The sequence below is a fragment of the Indicator indicator genome, chromosome 11 (genome assembly GCF_027791375.1).
Source record: "Indicator indicator isolate 239-I01 chromosome 11, UM_Iind_1.1, whole genome shotgun sequence".
In the NCBI taxonomy this organism is placed as follows: domain Eukaryota; kingdom Metazoa; phylum Chordata; class Aves; order Piciformes; family Indicatoridae; genus Indicator; species Indicator indicator.
The window spans coordinates 5,436,470-5,449,187 of record NC_072020.1 but is presented as its reverse complement, the minus strand read 5'-3'; the positions used below and the strand labels follow the sequence as shown (position 1 = coordinate 5,449,187).

At 46.5% G+C, this 12,718-nt stretch overlaps 1 protein-coding gene across 1 annotated transcript; it reads right to left on the bottom strand.

The window, feature by feature from the left end:
- Positions 1-11,401: 11,401 nt before the first annotated feature.
- On the bottom strand, positions 11,402-12,454 carry LOC128970101 (C-C chemokine receptor type 8-like). Its single transcript, XM_054385121.1, has one exon. The coding sequence runs from the start codon at positions 12,452-12,454 to the stop codon at positions 11,402-11,404; it is 1,053 nt and encodes a 350-aa protein (XP_054241096.1).
- Positions 12,455-12,718: the final 264 nt, after the last annotated feature.

Here is a 12,718-nt window from a genome sequence, read left to right as displayed (position 1 = left end):
GTAGAGATTGCCAACATATGTCACAGGATCATGCCCCTGTTGTGTCTTCATACAGAGAGTTCAAACCCAATGTTCTGGCCCTGTTAGCAGGTTCTGACAAGTGACGGTGCAATTCTCCCAGGAAAGCAAATGTTTCTGCAGCTGCATGTTTAATGTATGGCCATTAGATTCTTAGGCTGTTGTAGTTTTTTTGCTAATACCCAAGTGGCAAGACTCATTTCTCCAGGCAGAGGAGCCCTCCTCTCCTTGTGTGTGAGAACAGTGCAATTCCAGTGTAGGACTGATGAAAACCTCATTAACAAAAATTACAAGGTTGTGGGCTGCCCATAAACCTTCTATCCCTAGTTGAGAGATGGAGTGCAGACTTTTTCATGTGGTGGCTCAGAGAAATCCCAATAAAAAGAGGAACCAATCCCAAAGAAGATGTCCCTTCATAACACGGTAATGAAACACCACCCTGAACTGCTAAATACTTAACTAACACAGAGAAACCATGTGATAGGATAGTGATGGAGAATATCTGCCATCTGTATCTAACGGAGCAAGATATGGGTCAGATTTGGAGAGGTTAGGTTAAGTATTGAGGATTTCAAGTCTCATCAGTTTGTATCCTTAGCAGAACACATTTTCAAACTACTGACCTCCTGGAACAGCTTCAAAACCAAGACCCAGTAAGTTCGAGAACAAAAAAAAGAGATTATAATTTGCTACACCATTTGTCCAGTTCCATTTTCTGCTCTCACACTTAGCCTTATCCTGCATTGAAGCTAGTTACAAGACCAAGTTGTTCTTCATGTCCCTGTTTGAATGGTAGCTCTACTGCCACTGCCATGAGGCCCATATCCTTCCCCCCTAAGTGAATCTATACCTATATACACACATTTACATGGAAAGAAAAGGAAAAAAATGAGCTACTCACTGCTTTATCAAGCTTGTTTTATCTGCCTGTGTCGTCGTTGTCTCTGTGAACACACACACACACATAGTTAAACCCTAGTCTGAAACTAGGAAACAGCACTTCCTGTGGCAGCTATTGCAAAACATTATTACAGGAATCAAGGGTATGTTTCTTCTTTTCTGAAAAATGCTCAGTTTCCAGCCTGGGTCCAGAACTGAGGGATGAAGACTTCATGGGTGTCTGCTTGTTCTGCTCCTACTGGCAGTGGAGCAGTCAGGGATGAAGACATCATGTTGTTCTGCTCCTGTTGGAAATGGAGCAGTCAGTACCTGAACTACTGTGTCTCTACAGGGTTGAGGCTGAATGGTTAAGTTCAGTATTTCCAGCTGCTCTAGACACTCCTGCAGTTCTGCAGAACGTGGTGTGAAATACCTGGTGTGGAGAATGTGTTTGTTTAAAATGAAATTCAGGTCTCCAAAATGCTTGCTGAAACGGCCCCATCAAGGTGTTACTAATCATCATCACTGACTGACTTCTACGCCATTTCTGCATGGTTCTCCCTTTCATCATCACCAATGACAAAGAACCTGTAAGCAAATCAGGCCATGTTAATCCTCTGCCAAGCAGTGTCACTTTAGACAGTGTCACACCTATCTTAGGTGAGCATTGTGAAGAGAGACAAGCCAAAGTCCAGAGGTTTCAGAGCTAATTAGATTAGAGCACTGTGCTAGTAGAGCTGCCTTCCTTCCACTTAGGTGACCAGCTCATACAGCCTACACCACACTGCTCTGTGTGACCTCTTCCAGGAACAGCTCTTGTAATTTTTGCAAAGCCATTTGCACTTTTAAGAGGCTGTCTATGAGGCAGTTCCCCCTTTGATGTGGTGACATTGCAGGATTGAAAGCAATAGAAAAAGAGAGACTAAAATAACACAAAGTGGTTAAAATCTATATTTTCTTGAAAGGCAGGAAGTATAGTTGAGTGCACAGGCTGGTGTCATGTATTTATTGCTTTAAAACATTCATTTTGCTAATGCTGTTGGCATTGCAGCTGCAACAGACTCTGCTGTTGAGGTGATAATTGATGCCTGTGTAATGATCATTAGAAACCAGGACTGAGGAATATTCTGGTCCTTTAACTGCCCCAGCAGGAGAGATTTTACAACTTCAGAGCAAGGCTGCATTTTTTCAAATGTGCAGCTTTTGGGCAGTAGCTGTTCTCTAAAACTGCTGGGTGGTTTCCTGGAGTACTCCTGAGAAGGTGTAAGGCTGATTTGTGCTACAATTACTGCTGCATTTGAGCCACCATTACAGCTGCATTCTGATATTTCCTAGAAAGCCTCCATGCAGTTTCAGTAAAACCAGCAATACACAGCCTGGCAGTGTTCCAGACAGTGGGAAACACTTCCAGAGCTGCCTCAGCAGTGCCTGACCCCAGAACTGTCTCAGGAGTGCCTAAGCAGGGATTCAGGGACTCCCAGAGGTGCCTAAGCAAGACTTTAAGGACCTTCCAGAACTGTCTCAGGAGTGCCTGAGCAAGGCTTTAGGGACTCACAGAGTTGCCTTGGGGTACCTAAGCAAAGCTTTAGGGACCCCCAGAACTGTCCCAGGGGTGCCTGAACAAGGCTTTAGGAAGAGGGGTTTCTCTGATGGCTGGAAGAACATAAATATTTCCTGTTTTGGAAGGGGCTGTGTAGATTTTGCTGTAAATGCATAATGCAAATAACGGAAAACCTTTGAGCCTGAACCGAAAGGGCTTCCTTACAGGGACACAGTGAATAGAAGACACAACTCACATTTTCTTTCTGTACCACCTACTACAGTTTTGCTGTCTGAATTTGGAAGGTTTGGACTTTACTGCTCTGGCCATTTTTTCCCACTCAGTGTACAGACTACTGGTTCTGCAGCTTTCTTTGCAGGTTCAGTATTTTGAGAACTGCTGGGCCTGCTACAGAAATGCTTGGCTTGCAGGATCAAAAGGCCTGCCTAAGGCACTTCATTTTTGCTGCCCCATGAAGAAGGGGTGGTCACCTGGAGAAGGGAATTGTGTCAGCTCTGGAGAGTGAGGCTCCTTTGTAGTTCATTGCCCAGGGGCTATGTCTGGGGGTACCAAAAATAATCCTTTCCCTCTTCTCTCCCTGTCTTGTGACACTGGGGCTTCCTTCTGCCTTTTTGAGGAACTTTCTAGAGTCATCAGACTCCATCTTTTTGCTTGCTCTGTCAGTTTGCCAAAGCAAAAAGCAGTTACAGCTGAAACTAGTAGAGCCAAGCTGTGGCAAAAGCTTTGGAAAATGCAGCAGTTTGTGCAGGAGAGGAAAAAGAGCTGATGGTATAGCAAGCAGCTTGTGCAGACAGCTTTCTAAACAAATGTGGGGAACAAAATGTATAAAACCCGCAGTACCCATATATTGATGCAATTGCTAACATTAGAAGTCTTTCAGGAATGGGTAAATTCTTGTCTTTGTTTTCTCACTTACACAGACCAGTCTGGGAGGAAAAGATCACAGAAGAGGTCATCATGGAAGACCTACATGCTACTTTCCTTATCTGTGAGGTAAGTGGCATAATCTGAGTGAAATCTGTGGTGCTTTTGGTGATGAGAAACCATTTGTTATTTTGGAAGAGAAGGATCAAGCCAAGTATTGTCAATGTGCTGCTCTTTGGGGCTGCAGGACAGCTCAATGAAATTGAATCCGAAAGGTGCAACCAGCAGCAGACAGTCTTCAGTGGCCTCACTCGGGGTCTGGCCTCACTTGGGGCCTGGCCTCACACACCTGTCTGTGGGAGCCTTGCTTCACTTCTGAGAAAGTTCCCCAGACAGAGTCTGAAGCCTGGAGCCAGCGTGGTGGCCACGCTACACCAGTTTAGAGCCATACTGAATGTCACCCTGACCATCTTCTGACAGGTTTCGTTTATGGAGTGGAGACACCATTTTCTTAGCAACTTCTGCAGAGAAAATGTAAGAAAACACTGTGCCTCAAACGTCTCCCACAGTGCACAGCAAACTGACCACACCACAGAGAGACTGTGCTGTTGTCCATCCCCAGCAAATGATCCCTGTGGGGATCTTCCAAACTGCTGTGGCGTAACTCCTGCTCATTCTCTCTTTTTTTAAAGGCAGCACTAACTGCTATCTTATAGTGGGAAGGAAAGAGCTAGCTCCCAACTTTGTCCACCAGTGAGACACTGCACACCTGCTCTCTTAGCTGAACAGTGTGGGTAGGCTTTTTGTGCCACTGTGCAAAACAGTGTCTGTGTAAGCAAGTGTGATATGAAACCAAGTCCATCCATTACTGAGAAGCTCTCAGACCACACTGCAATGCTTGTTTTGTGGCAGTATCTTTAACAGATGCAAACTAGTTTGCTGTTCTTCTTGGAAGAGATTGTGCAAGTGTTAAGATGAGAGCAAGCCACAAGTAAGTGATAAAAACTTCAACTAAAAAGCCACCTGAGCAAGAGGATCCTAAAGAAAGCTGCTATTTCTGCCTACATTCTGCTCAGCTGTGCTGGGATGAAGTACTAAAAAAGCTTTAAGTGAATCTTAGCACAAAACTGTATTTGCATTGCCTAAAGTGCACTTGGTTCTCCTGAAAGCTCAAACCCCAACTACTGCTGATGTGTTTCTTCAGGGAGTTAACGCTGTACCCTGATGCTCCATTTCCCAGGACTCTGCAAGTCACAATACCTCTCAATATTATTAGCACTTGTCCTTGGACAATTTAGTGTCTGTTACTGGTTTTCACACTGACAAAGAACCATTTCTTATCTTCTAGTTCATCTGTTAAATGCATTAAACATTAAACAATGGCACAGTGCTTACCACTGGCACTTCCAGCTTCCCTCTCTCCACTCATTTAATTGCAAAGGCTGTCAGGTAAGACTAAGGCTCACAAGCCTGTGTTTTCTCTCTGAAATCAGGGAATCTCTCCTGTGATATATCCTAACTTTTTCTGCCTGAGAGAAAATGAGGTGCAAAGGGTCTGGACGCCAGCCACAGCTAGAGGAAAGCTGTATCAGAAAGTTGTGACAATTTATCAGCTAGCTTGAGAATCAGTACAAAGGAGGAGAAAAGCATGACAACTTGTTAGAAGGGGAGGCAAGCTGACCAGCTGACACTGGAGTGCACTGGGATGATGAGAGAGGACAGCTGATTATCTTCTCCAGCTCAAAAGAAAGAAAAGAACTGCTGACAAAGAGAGAGAGGGCAAAGCTGGGCATGGAAGTCATCCAAGAGCCACAAGAGCTGCAGCAGACCTTGCAGATTTGCAGGTACTTAAAGAAAGTTGAAGTCAGGCAAGCTTCAGAACTTAGTGGCACTGTGAAAACTGGAAACCACAAGAAGTTTGTATCTCACTCCCATATCTCATCATTGGGTTGATGAATTAATGCATTTGGGGCTCGCACTGTATGATGTATTAGGTCATCACGTATTTCTGATTGAGAAGAGCAGACCCCACAGAAGCTGTGGGAAAGAAGACCATGAGGTGTTTTTCTGCAGCCAAGATTCTAGTGTAAGGACTGCAGGTGGTTACTGCGACCACGAATGATCAACAGCATTGATTTTGGCTGATCCAACTCTTCTTCTTTCTATCTTTATCTCAACTAAGAGGAGAAGGTAATAAGCAGTTCTTACCTGGGATTGTCTAATGCTGATGTCAAGCCCTGGGCACCTTACGGAATCCTGCTGACATTGCATCCAGCCTCACTGAATTCAGTGGTGGCTCTCAATCATTGGACAGAGCCTGTCTTTAAATTGGCTCTAGTATACAGACTTGTGAAATTCAGGCTTTCAGAGTAAGACACATCCACTCTTTCATGCCCCCTTGGGATTTCCCCACAGTGGTGCTGCACCTCATAAATCTGCATTGCCACAACCCAGCCTGTCTACAAGACACTTGATGCAGCCTAGTTGACCTTCTGGGGGGTCAGATGTAACACTTACAATTCTGTTATGGGCAAAAAGGAAACACCTTATACAGAAACCTAGCAGTTATTGTTGGTGTAATGGACATTAAACATTCTGGCCCAACAATGGTAACTAGTTTAGATCTCAGCAAAAGAAACAAAAGGCAAAAAAATGCAAAAACCATTAATGCTCCTGGCAAAGTCATCATATAACAACAAGAAGAACAGATTAATTTATTGCATACACAACCTTTTCTAAGACCTCTTTTCTAAGCACAATGTTGTTACTCTTGCACTGCTTCAGCCTGTTGGTCCCTCAGGGAAGGGTCCCTCCACACCTCAAGGTGAATGCTAAGGGAATTGCCTTGGGAGAAAGAAAAAGGGGCAAGGGAGCAGAAAGCTGCAGAGTGTATTACAGTGGGTTGAGATTCTGTGTAGGAGAGTGACCAAACCAGTTCCTGGAACGAAGAGCAGTGCCAAGTCATAACTTCACGTTTTGTCTTTCCGCTGTGAGATAAGATCATCTTCCACTTTACAATCTGATCTTCAACTATGCAACAACTCCTGGTGACATTTTTTGACTGTGTTTTTAAACACCCCATGCTGAGTTCCCAATAGTTGGTGGTACTTGCAGTTTTATCACAAAACTCCCATCCCAGACATGGACTCTGGAACTTCTTTGTGTCTCCCATGTCCCTGCTGCCACTACTGATGTCCATGCCTGTGAGCTGCTGGAGAACCTGAGAGATTCTCCAAAAGCCAGGCCTGGGGCCATTTGTAGCTGTAGTAAGTGGAGAAACATGTTGATGTTGCACTTACAGGGACATCTGAGCTAGGTCCAGGACCAGCAGCCATACCACCTTTTAAGTCTCAAACATATGACAGACCCTGGCTTTAAATGTATCATCATAGAGAGACCTGTGAAATCTCCTTGACCAGTTTTACTTTGTGTCAGAATCCTTGCTTCTGGGAAACAGTACATCTGCTGCCTGCTCTGTTCCATCTGCAGAGGAAAGCAGATTCTCATTGACAAGTTTCTACCCAAAAAATACGTATAACATCAACAAATAGCAGTACCAGCTCCTTAATAGGATCCTGCTAGTGTGGTGCTGCTATCCAGAAATGTTTCAGTGCAGAGAAGTGCAAAATGTTTGAGGGTTGCTTAGTGCCTCCATAGACTCTTTCCATTACATATAATGAGTAGCATAAAATCTGGTGGATTCCTACTTTCAAAATGTTTAGAGAAGAGGCACAATGCTTCTGAGAGCTCTGCTGTCTATGAGGTTTGGGGTGATGCTGGATATATTTGTGTCTTGTTCTGGCAGTTCATACTAAGCAGCTCCTTCTGTCATTCCTTTTTGCAGCCATGCTCAATGGAGAGGTTCAAGGAAGTGTCCTAAGAATCCACGGTCTTGATCTGTGAGTGATCAATTGTGCTCAAACAGAGGATTGTGGGGTTTGGAACTACCCTTCTGGATTCTTAAATGCAATCTTTCAAATGCAGCAGTGGAAGATGAGGAGGAGGAAGAAGCAACTCTGCAGTGAGTCCAATAAAAACTACTTTTTTTTACTCTTCACATGTGATTTGGGCTAAATTCTTCTCTTTCACACACAGAGCATGATTTCAGTGGGAACTGGACAAAAAAATAATAGAAACCAAAGAATTTGCCCCCTGTAACTCAGAGACAATCCTAGCCTACTGCTGAAAAGTTTGCTGCATTGGTGGTGCATTGCAATTGTGCAATGTCTTTGGGACATCTCTGGGACAAGTTTAATGTCTTTCAGACATCTTAGGTTCCCACTCACAGAATTTCATGATAGCATTGAAAAGAATGGCCTGAAGCATATAGAATCATAGAATGGCCTGAAGCATATCTGGTGCCTATCACTTTCAATGACACAGCAATCTGAAAAGGGACATGATCTTTGAAAATTCTTGCTGAAGAGCTCCAGGGTGCCTCTCAGTTCCATCAGATGTACTTTCCATGACACCAGCTCAAAAATCAGTAGAATAGAATAGAATAGAATAGAATAGAATAGAATAGAATAGAATAGAATAGAATAGAATAGAATAGAATAGAATAGAATAGAATAGAATAGAATCAAGAAGGTTGGAAGAGACCTCAAGGATCATCGAGTCCAACCTGTCACCCTACACCTCATGCCTATCTAAACCATGGCACCAAGTGCCACGTCCAATCCCCTCTTGAACACCTCCAGGGATGGTGACTCCACCACCTCCCTGGGCAGCACATTCCAATGGCCAACCACTCTCTCTGTGAAGAACTTTCTCCTCACCTCCAGCCTAAACCTCCCCTGGTGCAGCTTGAGACTGTGTCCTCTTTTTCTGGTGCTGGTTGCCTGGGAGAAGAGACCAAAGCCCTCCTGGCTACAACCTCCCTTCAGGTAGTTGTAGACAGCAATGAGGTCTCCCCTGAGCCTCCTCTTCTCCAGGCTAAACACCCCCAGCTCCCTCAGCCTCTCCTCATAGGGCTTGTGCTCAAGGCCTCTCCCCAGCCTCATTGCCCTTCTCTGGACATGCTCCAGCAATTCAACATCTTTCCTAAACTGAGGAGCCCAGAACTGGACACTGGTGTGGCCTAACCAGTGCTGTGTACAGGGGTACAATGACCTCCCTGCTCCTGCTGGCCAAACTATGCCTGATGCAGGCCAGGATGCCATTGGCTCTCTTGGCCACCTGGGCACACTGCTGGCTCATGTTCAGCTGCTATCAACCAGTACCCCCAGGTCCCTTTCCACCTGGCTGCTCTCCAGCCACTCTGACCCCAGCCTGTAGCTCTGCATGGGGTTGTTGTGGCCAAAGTGCAGCACCTGGCACTTGGATTTGTTGAATGCCATCCTGTTGGACTCTGCCCATCTGTCCAGCCTGTCAAGGTCCCTCTGCAGAGCCCTTCTACCTTCTAACAGATCAACACCTGCTCCCAGCTTGGTGTCATCTGCAAATTTACTGATGATGGACTCAATCCCCTCATCCAGATCATCAATAAAGATATTGAACAGGATGGGGCCCAGCACTGATCCCTGGGGGACACCACTAGTGACAGGCTGCCAGCTGGATGTGGCACCATTCACCACCACTCTCTGGGCTCTGCCCTCCAGCCAGTTCCTAACCCAGCAGAGTGCTGCTGTCCAAGCCACAAGCTGCCAGTTTGGCCAAGAGTTTGCTGTGGGGGACAGTGTCAAAGGCCTTGCTGAAGTCCAGGTAGACTACATCCACAGCCTTTCCCACGTCCACCAGGCTGTCACCTGATCATAGAAGGAGATCAGGTTGGTGAGGCAGGACCTGCCCTTCCTAAATCCATGTTGGCTGGGCCTGATTCCTTGGCTATCCTTCAGGTATGCAGTGATTGCCCCCAAGACAATCTGCTCGATGATTTTCCCTGGCACTGAGGTCAGGCTGACAGGCCTGTAGTTCCCAGGTTCTTCTGTTTGTCCCTTCTTGTGGATGGGTGTCACATTGGCCAGTTTCCAGTCTTCTGGGACCTCTCCAGTGAGCCAGGACTGGTGGAAAATGATGGACAGAGGCTTGGCCAGCTCATCTGCCAGCTCTTTCAGCACCCTAGGATGAATCCCATCAGGTCCCATGGACTTGTGAATATCCAAGTGACTCAACAAGTCTCGAACTAATTCCACATGGATTTCAGGAGTACAACACTGCTCCTTGACCCCATCAACCAGCTCAGGAGGCCAGTTATCCTGAAGTCCTCCTGCCTTACTGTTGAAAATGAAGGCAAAGAAGGTATTTAGAATCTCAGCCTTCTCCTCATCCTTAGTTACAATGTTACCCTCCACGTCCAATAAAGAGTGGAGGCTCCTCCTGCCCCTCTTTTTAGCATTAATATATTTATAAAAATGCTTTTTGTTGTCTTTCACAGAAGCGGCCAGTTTAATTTCTAACTGTGCTTTTCTTCTACATGATCTAACAACATCCTTAAACATATCACTAGTTGCCTCCCCCCCTTTCCAAAGGCGATAAACCCTCTTTTTTTCCCTTAAATCCTTCAGGAGCTCCTTGCTCATCCAGGCCGGTCGTCTTCCCCGCCGGCTCGTCTTACGGCATGTGGGAACTGCCAGTTCCTGTGCCTTTAGGAGCTCCTGTTTGAAGTAGGTCCAACCATCCTGGACCCCTTTCTTCTTAAGGGATGTTACCCAGGGAACTTTCTGAATAAGTTGCCTGAACAACCTGAAGTTTGCCCTCCGGAAGTCCAAAGTGAGGGTTCTGTTACTGCTCCTCCCTATTTCCCTGCATATTGAAAGCTCCACTATCTCATGGTCGCTGCACCCTAGACAGCCTCCAACCATCACATCTCCCACCAGCCCTTCTCTATTTGAGAACAGCAGATCAAGCAGAGCCTTGCCCCTGGTAGGTTCACCTAAGAGCTGCATCAGGAAGTTGTCATCCATGCACTCTAGGAACCTTCTGGACTGTCTCCTCTCTGCTGAATTAAGTTCCCAGCAGATGTCTGGTAGGTTAAAGTCCCACACAAGGACAAGGTCTGATGATCTTGAGACAGCTTCCATCTGCTTATAGAATATCTCATCGGCCTCCTCATCCTGGTTGGGTGGTCTATAACAGACTCCAACCAGGATGTCAGTTTTGTGTGGCCTCCCTCTGATTTTAACCCATAAGCATTCAATCCTTTCATCTGCAACCTCGAGTTCTGAGGCATCAAAAGATTCCCTAATATACAGGGCCACCCCTCCTCCTTAGGGAAAGGAAAGTATCCTTTCCTTTCCCTAATCAGGAGCCAAGACAAAGAGGTGCAGTTAATATGTTTATTCAAAGAAAACCTTTCCAGAACAGCAGAAAAGAATGGTGCCTGGAAAAGAAGATGGAGCCTGCGTTCTGCATGCCACTGCCTGGTGTTTACACTGACAGCAAACACTGGGGCACAGAGATGGAGGGCCCACAACTTCCAGCCATGCTGCAGGCTGCTTTGATGGTGACATACTCCAGTGCACAGGCCTCTAAAAGTGACTGGCACAGGGGGCAACTAGAGGCTGCTTTGGACAACAGCATCTCCAGGGGGACCCCCTGCTCTGGCTGTGACCCTGGGAGCATCACAGGGCAAAGCAACAGGACCCTGAGTTGAGTGGCCCCTTTATCTGGGAGCTGAAGCAAAGTGGGAGAGGTGACAGTGGCTGAGGTGATTCCCTCTTTGCAATGTGAGGTAATCCCATGCCTGTCCCCTCCCCTATGTCCTGCAGGAGTGTCCCATAACTGTCCCAGAGATGCAGGGATGTAGGTATGGGACAGCTTCCACAAGGCAGAGCATATCTGGAGAAGAGGCAGAAGCGATGCATTCATCAGGGGGTAAAATAGGCACTGGACAAGCACCTTACTTGCTGAAATATACCAAAAGAGCTCTAAAGCTTAATTAAAAGTCATTGTGTGGCAAGCTTGTAGGGTCATCATCTTAGGAAGGTGCAGGTGCTCTGAGGACACTAACATTGCCATTTATGGTGCCAAAAGGAGGCACAGATTTGCTGCTTCTCTCAGGAGGATGATGCACACCTCCAGGGCCATGTTGGAGCTTAGGCCAGCCACTCACACATGAAGAGGGTAGCTCAGATGGGCTCACAGGAACTCACTGTCAGAGCAGCCTGAGAGCTGGCTGGGTGGGGAAAAGGACTGGGCAGCCCCCACCCCTCTAACTGAGGTGGGGAGGACACAGACACAGGACTGAAGCAGTTCCTTAAGATGAGTCTTGAAGGTGACTCCAGCAAAGGCATAGATCACAGGGTTCAGGCAGCTGTGCATGAAGGAGATAGTTTCTGTCAGCTGCAGGGCCAGAGCTATCTGGTAGCTCACCTTGCAGTCATTGATGATGTGCAGGCTCTGCAGGGAGTCTAGGAACAGCACGATGTTGAAGGGGGTCCAGAAGAGGAAGAAGACAATGACAATGATGAAAATCATCTTGATGGCCTTGATCTTGTTCCGGTTTTTGCATTTTTGCAGGTTTTTCAGTATCTGGGCATAGCAGTAAATGAGGATGCTAAGGGGAATCAAGAGGCCTAAGATATTGGCAGCAAACTGAGAAGCAACCTTCCAGGTGTTGTCACCTGGGGGATATGTGGAGACACACTGCACAGACTGCTCAATTTCAAGCTGCTGGTTGAACATGATGTTGGGTACAGAAGCCAAACCAGCCACCAGCCACAGGATTAAACTGATAATGATGCCACAGGAGGCTGTCCGAATCCTCATGGCATAGACTGCGTGGACAATTGCTATGTACCTGTCTATGCTCATGAGGGTGATAAAGAAAATGCTGCTATAAAAGCCTGTGTAATAAATGCCAGCCATGACCTTGCACATAGCATTGCCAAAAACCCACTGATCTGAAGCGTAGTGGGCTTGGAAAGGGAGTGGCATCACAAAGAGGAGATCGGAGACTGTGAGGTTCAGCAGGCAGATGTCAGTCATTGTCATCAGCCTTTTCCTGGTCAGGAGAACCCAGAGGACCAAGGAGTTTCCCAGAAGGCAGAAGACAAACACAAGGCAGTAAAGGATGGGCAGAAAGAAGGATCTGAACTTGCGGAAGCCGTTCCCTTCGTGGCACGGAGCAGTGTTTGCATCGTAGCTGTAGTCATATTCTGTGGTGCCAAGGAACTGGCTTGTGGGATGCATCTCTGAGACCTGTGCAGGAAAGAGCAGGGGATAAATGTCTGACAGCAGTGAGGAGCTCACAGGGCTACACAGCAGCACTTGCAATACCCAGCTCTGGGCTGCTGCAGCAAGGCTGTGCCTAGTGCCAAACACAGCAATTCACTGCTCCTGCCCCTTCTGCCCCAGTTCAGATTTCCAGTTCAGAGAAAACAATACAGTCTGGAGTGGGGGGAGGGAGGGGTGTCCTCTGTCATTTCTGAAGAATTGCCATGAAGACAGCTTTAA

What these genes read in the sequence shown, in the direction of transcription:
- LOC128970101 (XM_054385121.1), bottom strand. Translation starts at nt 12,454, where the DNA reads ATGCATCCCACAAGCCAGTTCCTTGGCACCACAGAATATGACTACAGC.